Genomic DNA, 16,170 nt, shown 5'->3' on the forward strand with positions numbered 1-16,170 from the left:
TTACCAAAAACTAAAGGGGAACTTTAAACACAACACACCAAAGACTGGAGATGACTTGAAGGGTTGGCACCCGTTATCCACCTCTGTGAGTTCTGGATATGTGCGTACAGCATATTTTCACAGAGTTATTTATTTTGAATGATTAACAGCTTGAGAACCATTTTAAAAAACACATGGACACAATGGAGTTATAACAAGATTATGTTAACTGGCACTGATCCATGTCTCTGTAGATGATTTAGTAAATAAAACAAGTACTTCTGTACCCTCTAATCAAACATTTAGACTGTCTTGGCCCCGCATTGTGTTGGCAGTGTTAGTGATGATGATGGTCTCTGTCTGATGGACAAAAGACCCGCTCTGATTAAACTGTCAACTGGTATCTGATTGTTTGGACTAAACCAGTTGGACACATATGGAGAGAATTACTGTTTGACTGGGTTCCAGTCTACAGTGGTACTGAATCCTTGTTCTCTGATGACTACTGCATTTGGTATCCAAACATTCCTGGCATTTTCCTTTTCCCAGACAGAATCTGAGGGATAGTATTGGAGAATTTAGTATTAAATCAAACCTGATTCATGTTGACTTTGAATTTGTTTGAATGAACCAGACGTTCATCAGACCTCCTGGTGTTGTTCAGGCAGTAACATCCCTAGGTTCTCTGTCACTGAGTGTTTACTATCCTTATTAGTCAGAAGATTCGGTGTATAAATGCTTCTAAAAGACTCAAAAAAAACCTTTTTTTCCAGAAAGATGATTTGTATTAGAAAACAAAATATCAATCATCTTTGTGTCTTATGTCTTATATTTAGGTTTAGACAATTTAGGATTCATTCATTGTAATAGAGTGGTTATACTAGGAAGCTAAATTACCTTTGAATATCTATATCTAAAATATTAGATAATGTCTTGCTATAAAAAGGAAATGAGCAATAACCAAATAAATGGTGTAATTGCATTACTTCTATTTCAATTAGCACTTTACAACATTCAAATCACTTTGAATTTCCATATTTGCACAGGAATCCACCACTAACAATGATATACATTCATGTTATTATTCGTGGTTAAAGCATATGCGTTTTGCATGTGTTTGTGGATAGAAGGTAATTCTAGGAAGTTTCTGTGTTACTATGATTTTGTCCAACAGAACAATGTGGTCTTGAACATTTCCCTCTGTGCTAATTGTGATGAGAGTATTGCCATCTTCTCAGCACTGTAGTCCTGGAAAAATCTTTGTCTTGGCCTGCTCTTCAAAACCTCTGGCTCTGAGATTGCTACTGGCTGAAGCTGGAGACCGTCTGTCCCTCTGTCCCTCTCCTTCTTCTTTCTGTCTAATTTATTTATGTATGCTTTTTAGTTTGAGATTACATGCATTTTTCACGACCTAATTATCATTGATGCCATAGCTCACTCATAAAAGTCTAAACTTATTTGTTCACTTCTGCAGACTTCTTTACTCCATAATAGATTTATGACTTTTAGGACTTTTGTTGCTCTAGCTCAAATTTATGAGCTATTTTAGAATTTTGTGTGACAGAGCCATGTCTATCACTTCACACATTATTTTCCTTAACCAATATATCTGTTTCCTGTCATATTGTCCTTACAGTATTGAGGTTGGAGGATTTAATAACACTTAGTTTATGTAATTAGTTCCATAAAAGCGTACAGCTAAGCACAGGGCAGTGTCTCAGACTTTAGTACACCCACCCATACAGTACACTGTCCATTTAACATCAGCGTAAGCCCATATATAAATACACCGTGCAGTTGTCTCTGTTTCATGTGAACCTACGTATACATAATGTGACTGACTCTACTTTGACGTACTATAAACAAAACCATATATCCACTGTGTAATTTTGTGTTATGGCATGCTTTCTGCATGCTCAGCATTGGGACCGCCCCCAAACCCTGAACCCAGACTATTTCCCCATGTGATAGTGCATCTAGCCAAGGCTATCTCCTTTGGGGTTGGCTACAAGTGTTAAAAACAACTCTGGACAATATCTTGGGAATCTGAACCAGACATTGTCCAGGGTACATATGTGAAAATTGCTTTAGTATGTTGCTATAACTATCAAAGTGCAAACGACCAAAGTTTATGTGCCTGCTACTCAAAGCCAAAGGTGCAGTGGGAGGCTGGAAGTTGTAATAATTAAATTTATGCTGTCTCACATTTTTATATGTGGCGCAATGTATTTTGGTGATGGCTCAGTAATACAGTATAAAGGAATGAAGTTGGTAAAGAAACATATAAAACATCTGATTGTACAGTTTAACAGCTAGAACTGTTAACTTTATATAATTTTATTTACTCTAACTTTTCAGTTTCTACCTCACCCACAGCCACACTTACACACACAGCCTTTCTCACATACATTCATCACCAGCCAGATTTTTCCATCTAGTTGGCTCTGTGTCGTCTTGCTCATTTCTCATGTCTGTCTATTGCCGGCAGAAGGCATCATTGCTGTGATTCTCTCATATTAACAAACAGACCTGTCAGTCTTTGCCTCTAAACATTTTAATTTCTCTGGCCTCATTTAGCCTTGGCTCTGCTCTGGATGAGTCGATGGTGTATGCTTAGTTGTGTCTGTATGTGGGCTTTGTTTCTTTTTTTGGACAGTCAACCCTAACAGACTAAATGTCTAGTTTTCTCCAGCCTTTGATAGTTTTGGTCCAATTTTGGCATGCTAAAGTGTTTGATTCATCTTTGAAAGCATTCAGAGCAGTGTGGGAAGACTTTGTTCCTGATTAGTTGTGTGAATTCTTTGGCAATAACCATACAAGATTTTTCGCGCAGCAAAATTATGAAAAGGCTCATTGAAGACTCTCCTGCTGTAAACTAGTGATCATCTGTGATAATTGAGTTTTTAAGCTTGAACTTATTAACTCTGTAGAAAATATGCTAATCTACAAACACAGACATTACCACACTTTCACTAATTAAAAATATTAAAAAAAAACTCAACTTGATCTTTATGGCCACAGTTGCTATATTGAATTGTAATAAATTGCATGCATGATAAGGTTGCCAATGAGTGTAGGGCAGTGTTTCTACAGAGATGGCAGCAGTAATTGTTAGAAATGCAATATATTCTTTAATTTGTTTTGCAAAAGGTAGACTTATCTGTAGCCTTTCAATAGGAAGCATGAGAGACCACAAATTATACTTTTACTACTGGAAAGTTTCTAAGAATTACAAGGCTAACTGATATTCAAGTAACATTCAATTCATCAGTGAGTTGTGAAGTGATTGATGAGCCTTTGGGACTCTCAATTAGAGAAGCAGATGAGATCAGTGACCCTCTTCTGGTTAATGGCTGTAACATTGCCCATACTCCTCAGTTTATACTGTGGAAATCTGATCTCCCTCTGTACCTGCTCTGCCTCTTTTATTGCCTTCCAACCAGCTTCGTCAAGGCCCACATTGTAAGTCAGAATAAAGTTCTCAAAATAATGCTAGGAATTAGAAACCCTTAAATCCTAGCTATTTTATGATGACAGATGTTTCTGTCACTCAGCGTAATAAAATACTAAATGTCACCAAACTTAAACTGGCCAACTCAAAGCCAGCATTGGGCGGCCAAGATTGAAACCTAATTCTCATAAGTCAGCATGCATTGAGTATATTACAAATACTGTACAAAATGGGTCTATCCTTGTTTTAATGAGCATTTAGGTAGTAAGAGTTTTATTTCTGTTGTAATGCAAGGCTATGAGAAAAAAATGAGAAAAGCAGTGAACTGATTAAATGGATCCAAATTGGTGGAGTCTCCTGATGGACCTGCTGGAGCCTTGCATCTGCAGTTCATTGTCTTTGCTGTGAAATAATTAGAATCATATGGCATGCACTGCTTTATAGCTTATCCTTCATCTAAAGGAATCCTCCGTGAAAAAGAGTTTGACAACTGGTTGATAAATAAAGGAACCAAAGAAGACAGAGAAGCTTGCAAAAGCAATCTCAAGTTGTTGTTTTTGGAAATACTCAGCAAAAAACGGATATAGATTTATCTCCACAAGCAGTTAAGCAGCGTTTAAAATAAACTTCCCTGAGACGACCAAATAAATCCATGCCCATCACAGATTTTCTTTATTCGCATCTTTTCATCTGTTAGAACTTACTCTGGACTGGTAAGGAAGAGCTGATTAAGATAACAGGAGGAGGAAAAGTTAGAGCAATAATGATAAATAATATTCGTAGTTGTGGGAATATTTTGTTATTGCTTCAGTACATAAGAGGACAAAGACACAAGGCAGAAACTTACAAATTATGATAATACTGTAATATTACTGTAATACTGTAATGTATAATAAAAAAAATGTATAAAAATGTATGAACCTTTGAATATTGAATTATAATGATTAGAATGTGTCCCACGGTGTATCCCCCCCACCGCATCTTGGCTGTGCTGTTTAAAAAAAATAAAGAAAGAAAGAAAAAAAAAGTAACCTTTTATAACTCTTTAATCAAGCCATAACTCTCCTTTCAAACAAAGAGCTACATAGTGAGTTGCATTGTGCTCTGTGGATTGTTGAATATTAATGTAGGTACTAATTTAGGGTGAAAAGTAAAAGCCCTGTAGCTAGGACTACTCGCTGTGTATGAGAGTCACTGTGAGACGTGGCAGACGAAGGCCTGGCCAACTGGCAGATCTGTTCCATATGTTTCCTGAAGACAGCTCTCCTGTACTCCACCCACAGCACAATTTAAAAAGACAAAACAGAGAAGCAATATAATACAGTACAGTACTGTAACTCTGCCTCATTTTCTGTGGATCTCAAATTCAGATAAAGATGGATCTGATGAAGGCAGCTGGCAGGTGCTGGGATTCTGAAAGTCTGCGGGAAACTAGCTGCTATTTGACAGGGGCCTCACACAGAAAGTGTCGGGGCAAAGAAAACACATGCAGCCTGTCATGCTTTCAAATTGTTTTCATCAAATCCCTGCTTCCTCTGGGTGTGCTTCAGTTTTGTCTTGTTTTTTATTTATTTATGTCAGCAAAGAAAGTCTAGTGGCATCTGCCCCACCAAATGCATCCCAACCTTATCAAGGTATTTTCAAGAAATGTCCACCAATCTACTTCAAACAAAAAACTGCCTGTAGTGGTCCAGCAGATCAAAGTCATAGCCCAGACCTTAACTAGAGATGCTGTGGATTGACCTTCAGGGAGCTGTTCACACCAGACGTCTTAAGAATGTGCCTGAACTGAAGCAGTACTGTAAAGAGAGTGATCCAAAATTCCTTCTGAACACAGCGGCTGTTCTGCAGCTACTGGAAACAGAGGGTTATTGCTGTAAGCATTATTTCAACCAGTTATTAAATTCAAAGGTTTGTTTACAGTTATTTCCAGCACTTTGAATCTATTTCTAATTAATCCATGCAGACAGAAAGTGAAGTGTGGTTTTAGCTAGGCACATTTTTCCATACTTGGATGAAAATTAGAAATTGTATGTGGAAATAAAGAGAGTTCATAAGGTTTGCCCTGGTTTTGGTAATTACCTTTCATTCAGTTTTGTTTCAGTTTTCTAATCATTGCTTTTAGGACGTGTAATGATCATCCAAAACAGGAATGCACAAAACAAAAGCTTTGACTCAGGATTACCTTTAATCCGGCATCGTTTTAGGGTCTGGTCATTTATACAGGTTAATAAGGTTAAATGGTGCAGCTATAGAATTATATAATATATTTAAATTTATATAGTTATAAAGTTGTTAAAATAAAAAAAGTCCCTTGCTGTCATACATTGGAAAGACCTTGTGATTTTGGCTTTTACTGACAAAAAATAGCAGCTAAAAACTCCTTAGTGTGGAGGGACATCTGCTGGTGAATGAGGGAATATACTGTACCAGCTGTAACTTAGTAGTAACCAGCTAAACTGACAGTAACTTGTCCTTTGGTAAAAAACAAATTTATTTAATTTAACAGTAAGAGCAGAACAGTCACATTGCTTTGTCTCTTAGCAACTATTGATTTACTTTTAGAACCAATATTACTTAAAGAGTTTAACAGAATATACAATTTTGAAAGACAATCTCAAATACCCTAAATCCACTATACAGTATATACATATATATAAACCAAATAAAAGTTGATTGAAGGAATCAAGACAGAAGTCAGGATATGTCCTCGGTTTTAATTAAAGACACCAAATAAATATAGCACCATTTCGGAGGAGAGAACATTATGAAGAAATTATGGTAATTATATTGGTAATTTTAATATTCATTAACTGGCAACTGGTCAGATTTTTTGCTGTAATTCCTTGAATCCAGTTAACTCTCAAGGCATGTTTTTAGATTAATTGCATGACTTTTTATGTAGCCACCCTGCATAAGGAATGTTTACACCAAGTACAATGCATAGTCCAGTCTGACATGTACTTTCTCCTGCTTAGTAAACACTTTATAAAAATGCAAAACATTCAAGAAAAACAAGAGATTCCAAAGTGACCTATTGCACTAAATAATGCCAGCATCATTCGTTGACTGTACAGACTTCTGCTGGAAGTGGATTTAGTGATTTTTGGCTACAGCTTTGTGTCTCAACTTAAAAGGCATCAATATAATGTGTAAAAAAGAGATTTAAAGGTCCCTTTTGTTTGTAGTTGTATAGTAGTGTTACAAAGACAACAAGATTTAAAATGACCTATATTAGTAAAAGACAGATATAATAATATAATTACAATCACTTTTGCAGAAGTCAAGTCACTGGCTGTTGATGCTCCAAAAGTACCAGAGGGTGGCACTTTAGTCCTGCAAAGGTTTCACAGCAAAAGTCAAGGGACAAAAGGTAATGAATTGCCTTGTAGATTGAACCTCACAGCATCTATCGAAGGCATCCTGCTGTTCATGTCCTCACTTAGTTCATGTCCTGATTAAAAAAATCTTTCTAGTTTTGGACTTCATTTTTGTTTTGTATTCTCTCCCTGACTGAAAACTCGGCTGTGTACTGGCTTTTAATGTGTAGTACATGTTCTAACATATATCAATAAAAAATAACCTTTTCTGTGTTGTCTAAACTGCTAGCTCTTGAGGAATGCAGGTTCAGTTTTTTAACTTCCAGCTTATTACTTATGCTATTATGAGGATTTCTCTATTTCTGGGCTCACCAGAACAGCTCATCTTCACGCCCTGCTACTTTCTGAAGTTTCCGAGCTGAACACCCCGCCGACCGGTCACACAGCGAAAGGTGTACGGTTGGATATTCCAGTACTTAACGGGGTTGGCAAACAGACTGATGCCTGTGTACAGGTTCTTCTTGACAGTGGGACTAATGGGACAGAAGTCATTAACTCCCACACTGCTGATTTTGTTGCCATGAAGGAAAATCACCTGAAAAGAGGAAAAAATAGGATGTTTTCAGTAAGTTTATTATGGAAGTTAGACTCAAATTATATTCACAGCTGCTCTTTTTCTTCTACCTTAAACCTAAGTTACAAATTGGAGCAGGAAGGAAATGTTGTAATGATTTGAGATAGAAGTTGGAAAGTTGAGCATCATTTTATAAATGCAGGCGTCTCAGTTAAAGGAAATGGGCTTCAAAAAGTTGGATTGATTACACAGATTTATTTTATACTCTTTCTTCATGTTCTTTACCTGCACAATAAGACTTTGCATTACAAGTCAGGACAACTGAATAATTTGGGATACTCAAGGGGGCGCTGGAGGCGATGATTAAGGAAGTTGTGTTTTTGGTTTTCTGGTCTAATGTTTGATTCAGACACATGAAAAGTGTTCTGATAAAAGTTAGCTTGGAGGTTCTTGGTTTAGATATTTCTCATAGTAGGTTTGTTTGAACATTACTCCACTTTCCAATTCAACAAAGCTCTGAAGTGCTCATAGTCAACTGACACTGATCGAAGTCCTACTGTACAAAATTCTCTGTATCTCACCTGAAGGTAGCGCAGGGAGTTTAGACCTGGAGGAACCTTTTTCAAACGGTTGTTGTCCAGGTGAAGTTCACGGATGTTTGGGATGCTGATGAAGCTGCCATTTTCTACAAACTTGATTTGGTTAAACCCTAGTCCCAACCTGTAGAAATCATGACGAGAGTTTAATTATTATAACCTTTTGCACATGAGTGTATCTTTTCTGGGAATCACTTTGGAAATCACTTTTATGATAACAAAGTTGGTTTTCACCTCTGCAGGTTTTTGTATCTGATCAAGTCTTCCACCTCCACTTTAATGATCCTGTTGTAGTCCAAACTCAGCTCTGTAATTGAGGATGGTAGGTCTGTGCGAAATGTGAAAGCTGTAATTAGTATACTGGGAAAAAAACACAAACCTCTTAAAGTAAAATTAATAAGCATTAGCAGTGTTTATTGTTCCTAGGCCGAAGTTGAAAAGCTGAAGTAGACAGAAAAGGTCTGTTTCTGTGTGAATCGATATAGCATAAGGGGAGTGACTTTTTACCTTTTGGTATAGCTGTGAGTTTGGCCTCTGCTATACCAACATACAGGCTTGACACGCCGTTAAAAGCACCCAGCTCAATCCCACTGTTGGCCAGAGGATTGGCACCCAGCTCTATACAGGGAAGCATGAAAAAAACATCAATCATTCAAATTTCATTACTAATGGTGTCTCCTGCTTGCTAAAGAACATTATGGTTATCATTGACAATATGTTGTGCTGTTTTTATCGCTTAAGGAAAACTAGAGGGTTTTTTACAAACTGTTGACATAAAAACATCTGACTCTTAAATCTAAATGTTCAGCTATTAAGTAAAAAATTTGAGTTGATATGAAGTGTTACACATTCAGGCTCCTTCGACCCTGCCAGTGCTACAGTAGTTGTTGTACAAGTTATTTTCTGAAGAACTGTGGGGTCTGTGGTTATACTGAGCACTCAGCCTGCTGACCACACTTGTGTTCTTTTTATAACAACCTAAACTGTTTAGTATGTTCCTCATGCAGGTCTCTGTAGAAATGATAAGATCAATTTGTGGACTTCTCGTGAGGCTTAGACCCCTCCTGTTCTGTTCAAACACAGAAATAAATGGCCATGTGGTCAATTAAAAAGGCAGAAACAGACCATTTAATTTGTCATGCATGTTAGACAACTTGTTGATATTGTTTGCTATTTAGTATTTTAACAAAATTGCAGCAATCATTGGTTCTCTGTGTTGAATTTGTGAAATACTTGCTGTAGTGTTTGATGACCAAGAATCTACAGCAAACTCCTTGGCAAAGGACTGGTTGTCCTTTAATCAGTAAAGTTGAAACATGCATCATACCCAGCACATGGAGTTTCCTCAGGCCCTTAAAGGCATCTTTCTGGATTCGGTTGATCTTGTTTTCATGGAAGCGCAGCTCAAAGACATTTGGAGGCAGGTTTGCAGGTATCTCGGTCAGTAGGTTATAGGAGAGGTACAGCAGTTTGAGATGATCCATGTTTCTGAAGGCTTTGGGGTGAATCTTTGAGATCTTGTTGTTGATCAGAAACAGACCCTGTTTTGTGAGGAAAAAGTGTTGTGGGAGAGTATGAAGTTAAACGGATATACTTGAGTTCCACTTCATTTTCTACAGCAAGTGATGCTAGTGTTGAATTTCTACAGTAGCAGCATCCAAATTTAGACAAAATAACTGGACATAGTGCAAGTAAGCCAGTTAACAACATTAGGATGATGTCTGTAAACCTCTCACATTAGGGAATAATTTGGTCAGATAATTGTATTCAGATGGGCCATCTAATTTGTAGTGTGTCCCAGCATTTACCCTTAATGTGCAGCCAGGGTTGTAAGTTTTGCATTTAACAAATACATAGATGCTAGAAGGCTACATTTAACCTTCCACAAAAGTATCAGCATGTTAACATTGTGGAATTGAGCATAAATACATGCTGTAAGTAGCTACATGTTGTACTGTATGTCTACATGTTGTGTAGTCTGGGTAATACTAATCCTAAATGCATATTAACGTTTATTCATTGTTGTTCAAACTGACAGGCAATCTCTCAGATCTAATCTTCACCGCGCCACCTTTTGACATGTGCTCTGTGACCCAGATTTCTTTCGTCTCAGGGGTTTTGTAATCAGGCAGAAGGGGACTGAAGAGAACTTGTTGAATTACATAGTAATTTAATATGTATCTCATTTCACATGTCTGGTTGAAAAAGGGACCAGAATATATTTGCCCATCAGATGAATTTTATAAAATCTTTACCTTTCTAACCTAAGACCTACCTAGTGTTAACAAAAAGGGGCTGTGGTGTTTATTACTACAGTATGTGCAGGATAAATCGGTTCCGAAGATATTTCTTACATAAAGCTTGTTGAGGCCTTTAAAGTCATCCTCCTTGATCTCTGTGATGTCATTGTTTTGGAGATCTATCAAAACAGTGTCTTCAGGAATCTTCTCAGGAACAGAAATCAGGCCTGTTGGCAGAAAAGCAAACTTGTGATTAAGACTTTAAAGATATAATGAAAATCAGTGCTCAGTCTTGAGTATCATGGACTGTCTTGCTCAACAGCATATACAGATGTTTGTCCTGACCCTTGTCGGAGCACTGCACCACTTGGGGTAAGCAATGGCAACCAGCTGGACAGTCCTCATCTTCATCATCATAGTCGTCATTGTCATTGTCATCGTCATCGTCATCGTCATTATCCTCGTCACTTGAATCAGCCATCATGATTTCATAGTTTTTCATGAAGTCCATCACTTTGATTGGCCGGTAGGGTTTGGCATTGCCTAATGCCAATAGGCAAAGCAGGAGGAGGATCCGCATAGTTTTATTTGAAAGGTCAAGAGAGAGCTGTAGGAGAAGACAGGGATTACAGTTATAGCCCTCAAACCAAAAGCTTATACTACTGTTATAATACATTTATTTATTTATATTTTTTAAAAGAAATCTCATAAGACATCACCAACAACATGGAGGTAGTAGTAGTAGAATTGGTAGTATTAATTCCACTTACTGTAAATGTAAAAAAGTCTTCATCATAATCCGACCTGCACAGTTTTAGATATTTATCTTCACAGTATGCTGAATGTGTGCATTAGCAAATATTTGGGTAGTATGATTGTAAAACTTGGGGGTCAATGTCAAACACACCTTAGACTGTAGGAAACAAGCTTTGTGGCTACAAATTGAACCACCGTTGGTGTAAATAATTTAAAAGCCTCCCTCACTCAAGAACTACTGTCAGAGATGACACTGTTGGGTCAGGGATCCATAAGACATATATTACTTAAGGTAAAAAAATACTTAGCAATAACTGTGCACTCTACACAAAAGCAGTGGCTTTATACTCTGTGGTTGCCATGGTAACATAATACAAGCGTGGTCTTTACTTCTGTTTCCCTAGAGTACTGTCGAAGATTTAATAGCAACCACCATTCTTGGGTTCTATGAGACACATACAACTGCAGTAACCATTATTTTCATCAGCGCCTGAGTTCAGTTTCATTTTAACCGCTTGGCTTAGGAATGTATTGCTAAAACAGTACATGATGAAAGGGCATACAGAGTTCCTGGAGGGATCCATCTCAGTAAGTGCTGCACTTTTTTTCTACCAGTGTTTCCACAAAGCCCTGAAAACCCTCTACTGGAAATATGTTCTTGCAGCCAATATAAATGTTTTTCCAGCTATCACCTATTCACCATCTGTGGTAGGTCACTAAATGATTTATATATCTTCCTGTGTTGCATATTCACACAGTCAGTAGAGAGAGACGCTGAGATTGCCTGGTTGCATGCTCATCCTACTGTAATCAGGATGCATTCTCAGCCCTTCAGTTGAGCATTAAGTCCACCCACAAATATGTGGTGGTGGTGGTCGAGGATACTGCTGCGATAGCAAATACCACAGAGCAAAGACCCTTCATCTACACCCAGTGTTTCCTTTTCAGCAGCAAATAGTTATTCTGTTTTTTCTTACGTGATTAAACAAGTCCTACAAATTGATACTAGTCAACTGAATCTCAGCCAGACTGCTGCAGGTTTTTGTCTTGTCTGTCTTTCCTCCTCCAAAAGGTTGCATTTCACAAAACATCCACCCCAGATGGATATCACTAGTCATTATCCCTCATCTGTTCCCTGCTGTTTCCATTACAAATCTCAGTATTACATAGCAGTACTTTTGGAAGCAAGTATTAGTTACTTTCTTGATCAAATAATATGACATTTCATCATTGAACACAAAATTCTTTCACTTTCAGTCCCATTTACTTCACAATATAATAGGGTAAAGAATAACAACAAATCTTCACTCTGGGGAAGCTGGAAGTAATTCTTATTTGGCATCTTAAAAAAAGCAATGCACTGATGAAATAGAAACAGTTGTCAAGTACATTGCCAGATTCTTATTTTCAAACATCACCTTTTAATCTTTTTAATATTAGTTAAAAAAAGATTTGTTCTAGATTTAACTTTGAAATCTATGGTGATGGGGAATTTCTCTCATTTACTTGCAAAGACCATACACCATATAGACAACAGCAAAAATTACGTTGTTTTTTATGACATTTTACTTTCAGAGGTGTAAGAAAGATTTTTAGATTTAAATTTTACATCCTAATCCTGTGGCTCTACTGACTTTGAAAGTCTTGCATACCTACCCCAACACCTCAAAGATGATGCATGATCTGAAATTTTGCTTTTTAAAAACTTTAAGATAATATATTACAGTAAATAAATTCCAGGTGTGTCCTACCTCAGCTGCCAGGTGTGTTTGTGTCCTGGTTTAAACACCACACAGTGAAAAGAGCAACAGCAGGGTCCAGCTGGAAGGCTGAGAGTTGGGTCTCCAGTCAATACATTCCCAGTGAATGAAGAAAAGCGTCACACTCTCTCTTCAGGAAAACCTCCCATAGAACACCCCCACTGACAGAAAACCAGCTTTCAGGCTTAGAGGTTCAGTTTCAATAAAAACACTTGGCTTTCTGTGGGTTCACACTGTGTACATCTCAGGGACTAGTTGTGTAAAGGAATTGTTGGGACTAGTCATGTGCTTTTCATCAGGAGCTTTGAAGTGATGCCAGGATAGTTAACTTCAAACTCCTGAATGCACAGGTTTTATATAAAACATGCTTGTGGATCACCTCCCCTTCCTTCCCGGCTGACTCCTATATTACAGTAAATACTTAACAGTAAAAGAGTGGTTTTTACAGTGAGAAGTTTTGGTAATGACATGAGTTAAGTTAAGTTAAGACCTGGGCAGCAGTAATGATCGTAGTAAACATATTGACTTGAGAAGCCAAACATGTTTGTTTATATATATATATATATATATATATATATATATATATATATATATGTATGTATGTATGGTTCCAGCATCTGGATTACCTCTTGTTTTTGTGTGTTGTGCTATAAATGATGCGTATATTAACAGGACACAAGAGAAAACACTTAATCTTTATGTTTGCAGCAGTAAAATACCTCCCATGAATGGAAAAGCTAAGAGGAGATTGCTCCTTCTGAGTTTCTGTTGTTCCTTTTTCCATTCCGCCGGTATTTTCTGCTGATCTGAGCTATAAGTGTGTGCTGAGGCGACTTATGGCAAAGCCAGACCATCCAAATATGCCCTGGTTTGGCAGTGAGACCAAACGAAATGGAGAGCTGGGCTGTGTTCTGGTTTCTCTGCATCTTCTCAGAGAGGAAATCATATTTTCCAAACCATCAGAGATCTGGTTAAATGATCATCTCATGTTTAACATATTTCTTTTAGGCATTTGTGTTGTTTTTCTCACCAGTAGTTTCCAGGTTTCCCACAATACAGTTTCTCCTACACTTTTGTTACTTTGTAAGTGCAGATTCTATTTACAAACAGGTTTATGCAATGACTAAAGATGTCACGTGGACCTTTCCATGCTTTGGAGTTATAACATTTGCTTTACATAACTAGACTCAGACTTTCCTTCATGCTCTTTGTAAGTCAGCTCCTCTTTGTCCTCTTCTGGGTTTAAAGCATCTGTTGGTAAAGTATGCTGATCTCATTCATGTAACCTAGAGAGAAATGTGTTTATAGGAGCGTCCAGGAGTTTAACATAATGATTGTACAGTAGGAGTCTGGTTTTGGCCTTGATGCGCATAGTTCTTCTTCTCTTTATAACTCTACATTTACGTGTAGAGTTATAAATGGCTGGATAAAACACTTTAGGTCTTTTTGTTGATCCTGACTAATTGAGTTCAAAGAGCCCTCATATCCCCCTCCTTAGTTTGAAACGTCTTACAGTTTGAGACGGAACCGGTCACTTATGTTTTGGTATGTATGCTAATTTGCAGTTAATGATTCAAACCTCAGCATGTCACGTCTTATAATCACAGCTTCATAACTGTGTGCTTAAACAATATTGTGTGAGAAGCCAAATTAAAAGCATGTTATTTTTCCAAACACAACACGGATCTGATTACTCTGATGTAAACCTGACTGAAAGCCTTGCATTTTTCATTCACTACGAGAGGACTCGTGCCTTGAATGAGTCCCAAGGCAGCAGTTTGCCTGGACATCACCATAGCCTGAAGGTCTGAGCGCCTTTCTGTCAAAAAAATACAAAAGCAGCCATTAATGTGTCAATTCAGCTGTGCATCTATTATGTTGTTTTAGAGGGTTTTGAAATAAAATCTTTCACACACATACATAAAGATTTTATACAGTTGCTTTAATAGTCCATTGCGGGAAACTGGTTTGTGGTGTAATAAAAAAACTATTGTGTAATTGTTGGAAATGCAGTATTAAAGCTGCAAATTTAATGTTAGGGGTTGCTTCCTGATGGGAGATGGTCTGCGTTCCTGATGTGAAGCGGTCAGGATGTCTATTCTCTCTAGTTCTCATACTTTCCACCTCACCAGACGTCTGTTATTGCTCTGGTTTGACTGGAACTTGTTGTTCTTGTATTGAGGAGAATTTTCTCCATGTGATTCTTTAAAGCTGTGAGTCAGGGGCAATGTGCAGGAACATGCTGCCAAGGAGTTGCCTCAGCGCTGTTGCCACTTTGGTGCCATAGGAACATCTCATTGCCAGGAAATGTTTAAATGGAGTTATGATGCTGCAATTCAAAGTGTTACCTGTTCAGAGTGCGTTACCCAGCCCAGCTCATTAACCATCCTTGGATGACATTACATCTGAAATCTGTATGTAAGATGTAGGACCTACTGAGTTATTTTCTAATACTGAGTTTTGTAATTTTAATGTATTTGCTAAGTGCTGATCATCTGGGTCATGGAACCTGCAGAGATGAAGTAGTCACTGCCTCTGCAGAGTTTGAAACACTTTTCAATTGAACATATTGCCATGTCTGTGGAGATTCACGGTCACAAGTCATTATTTTTGATCATGCATCTGTGCCATGGCCATTTACCATTTATGTGTGCAGCTTGTGTGTTGTTGAGGCATTGATGAGGTCACGTGATTAATAACTACAGTATGTGATTGTTACTGCATGTGTCTGATTTAATGAATGCAGCAGCTGTTTATATTGGCTTACATGTACAATTTTCTCTTTTCTACATGAAAACCTTTTTATCTAAGTGTTGGCTCATTGAAAGAAAGTTTCCCAGTTAAAATACAATGAAAGCTGTGCAGGCAACTAGAGACTGAACAGATTATTGTTCTTTTTGTTACCTTTCTCCTTTAGATTCATACTTTCAAGCGTTTACAGTATAATATCCCAAAGATGGAGCTGAGGTTTTTGTCCTCTTCATATTTTAACATTTCTGTTCCATTCATCATTTAGACCTGACTGCTGCTGAACTAAATGATCCTAAACCTCAGATTTTAGAGGAAAATTTTACGATAAAGTTAACGTCGCCAACTCTGATAATTACAGCTTTCCCTTAGTCTATTGCATGAGGGCAGAAGACATGTGATGCAAAGACCACATTTTATCATGACCACTTATTTCATGACTCCTTCTCCCAGAGGCCTGTGGAGTTGATTTGACTTGATAAAGTAAGTGACTGTACTCCTTAATATACTGATAGTTTAGAGGCTTTGAGCTCTCCAGTGAAATATAATATACCCTCTTGTTTAGAACTGTGACTCATAAACGCCATGTGTTGAACATTTATATTCTGTGTCCCCATCTGTGTAAATCTAAAACAATAATCAAGGAGTTCTGCATTTTTCCAGATGGCAACACAAGTATATTATGCCTTCTTCCAGGTGTCTGAGTCACTGGTCAGTCAAGTCAGATATCTGATGAGTTGAGTAAT

At 37.6% G+C, this 16,170-nt stretch overlaps 2 protein-coding genes across 6 annotated transcripts in view; one reads left to right on the forward strand and one right to left on the reverse strand.

Annotated features, from left to right (window-relative positions):
- cenpp (centromere protein P) overlaps window positions 1-16,170 on the forward strand; it is a 49,760-nt gene that overhangs the window by 18,859 nt on the left and 14,731 nt on the right. The gene's annotated exons all lie outside the window — the stretch shown is intronic.
- aspn (asporin (LRR class 1)) lies at window positions 6,128-12,888 on the reverse strand. The gene is made up of 8 exons (XM_029150430.3): window positions 12,668-12,888; window positions 10,506-10,767; window positions 10,275-10,387; window positions 9,248-9,461; window positions 8,428-8,538; window positions 8,155-8,248; window positions 7,906-8,044; window positions 6,128-7,345 (listed from the first exon to the last, which is right to left on the reverse strand). Exons 2-8 carry the CDS (start codon window positions 10,738-10,740, stop codon window positions 7,148-7,150), a joined length of 1,104 nt encoding a protein of 367 aa, XP_029006263.1. The 5' UTR covers window positions 10,741-10,767; window positions 12,668-12,888; the 3' UTR covers window positions 6,128-7,147.

This window comes from Betta splendens, chromosome 5 (assembly GCF_900634795.4).
Source record: "Betta splendens chromosome 5, fBetSpl5.4, whole genome shotgun sequence".
Taxonomy (NCBI): domain Eukaryota; kingdom Metazoa; phylum Chordata; class Actinopteri; order Anabantiformes; family Osphronemidae; genus Betta; species Betta splendens.

What these genes read in the sequence shown, in the direction of transcription:
- aspn (XM_029150430.3), bottom strand. Translation starts at nt 10,740, where the DNA reads ATGCGGATCCTCCTCCTGCTTTGCCTATTGGCATTAGGCAATGCCAAA. An exon ending in GGTGCAGTGCTCCGACAAGG is followed by an intron (nt 10,388 to 10,505) that starts GTCAGGACAAAC and finishes TTCTGCCAACAG; the next exon opens with GCCTGATTTCTGTTCCTGAG. An exon ending in GAGGAAACTCCATGTGCTGG is followed by an intron (nt 8,539 to 9,247) that starts GTATGATGCATG and finishes TTCCCTGTATAG; the next exon opens with AGCTGGGTGCCAATCCTCTG.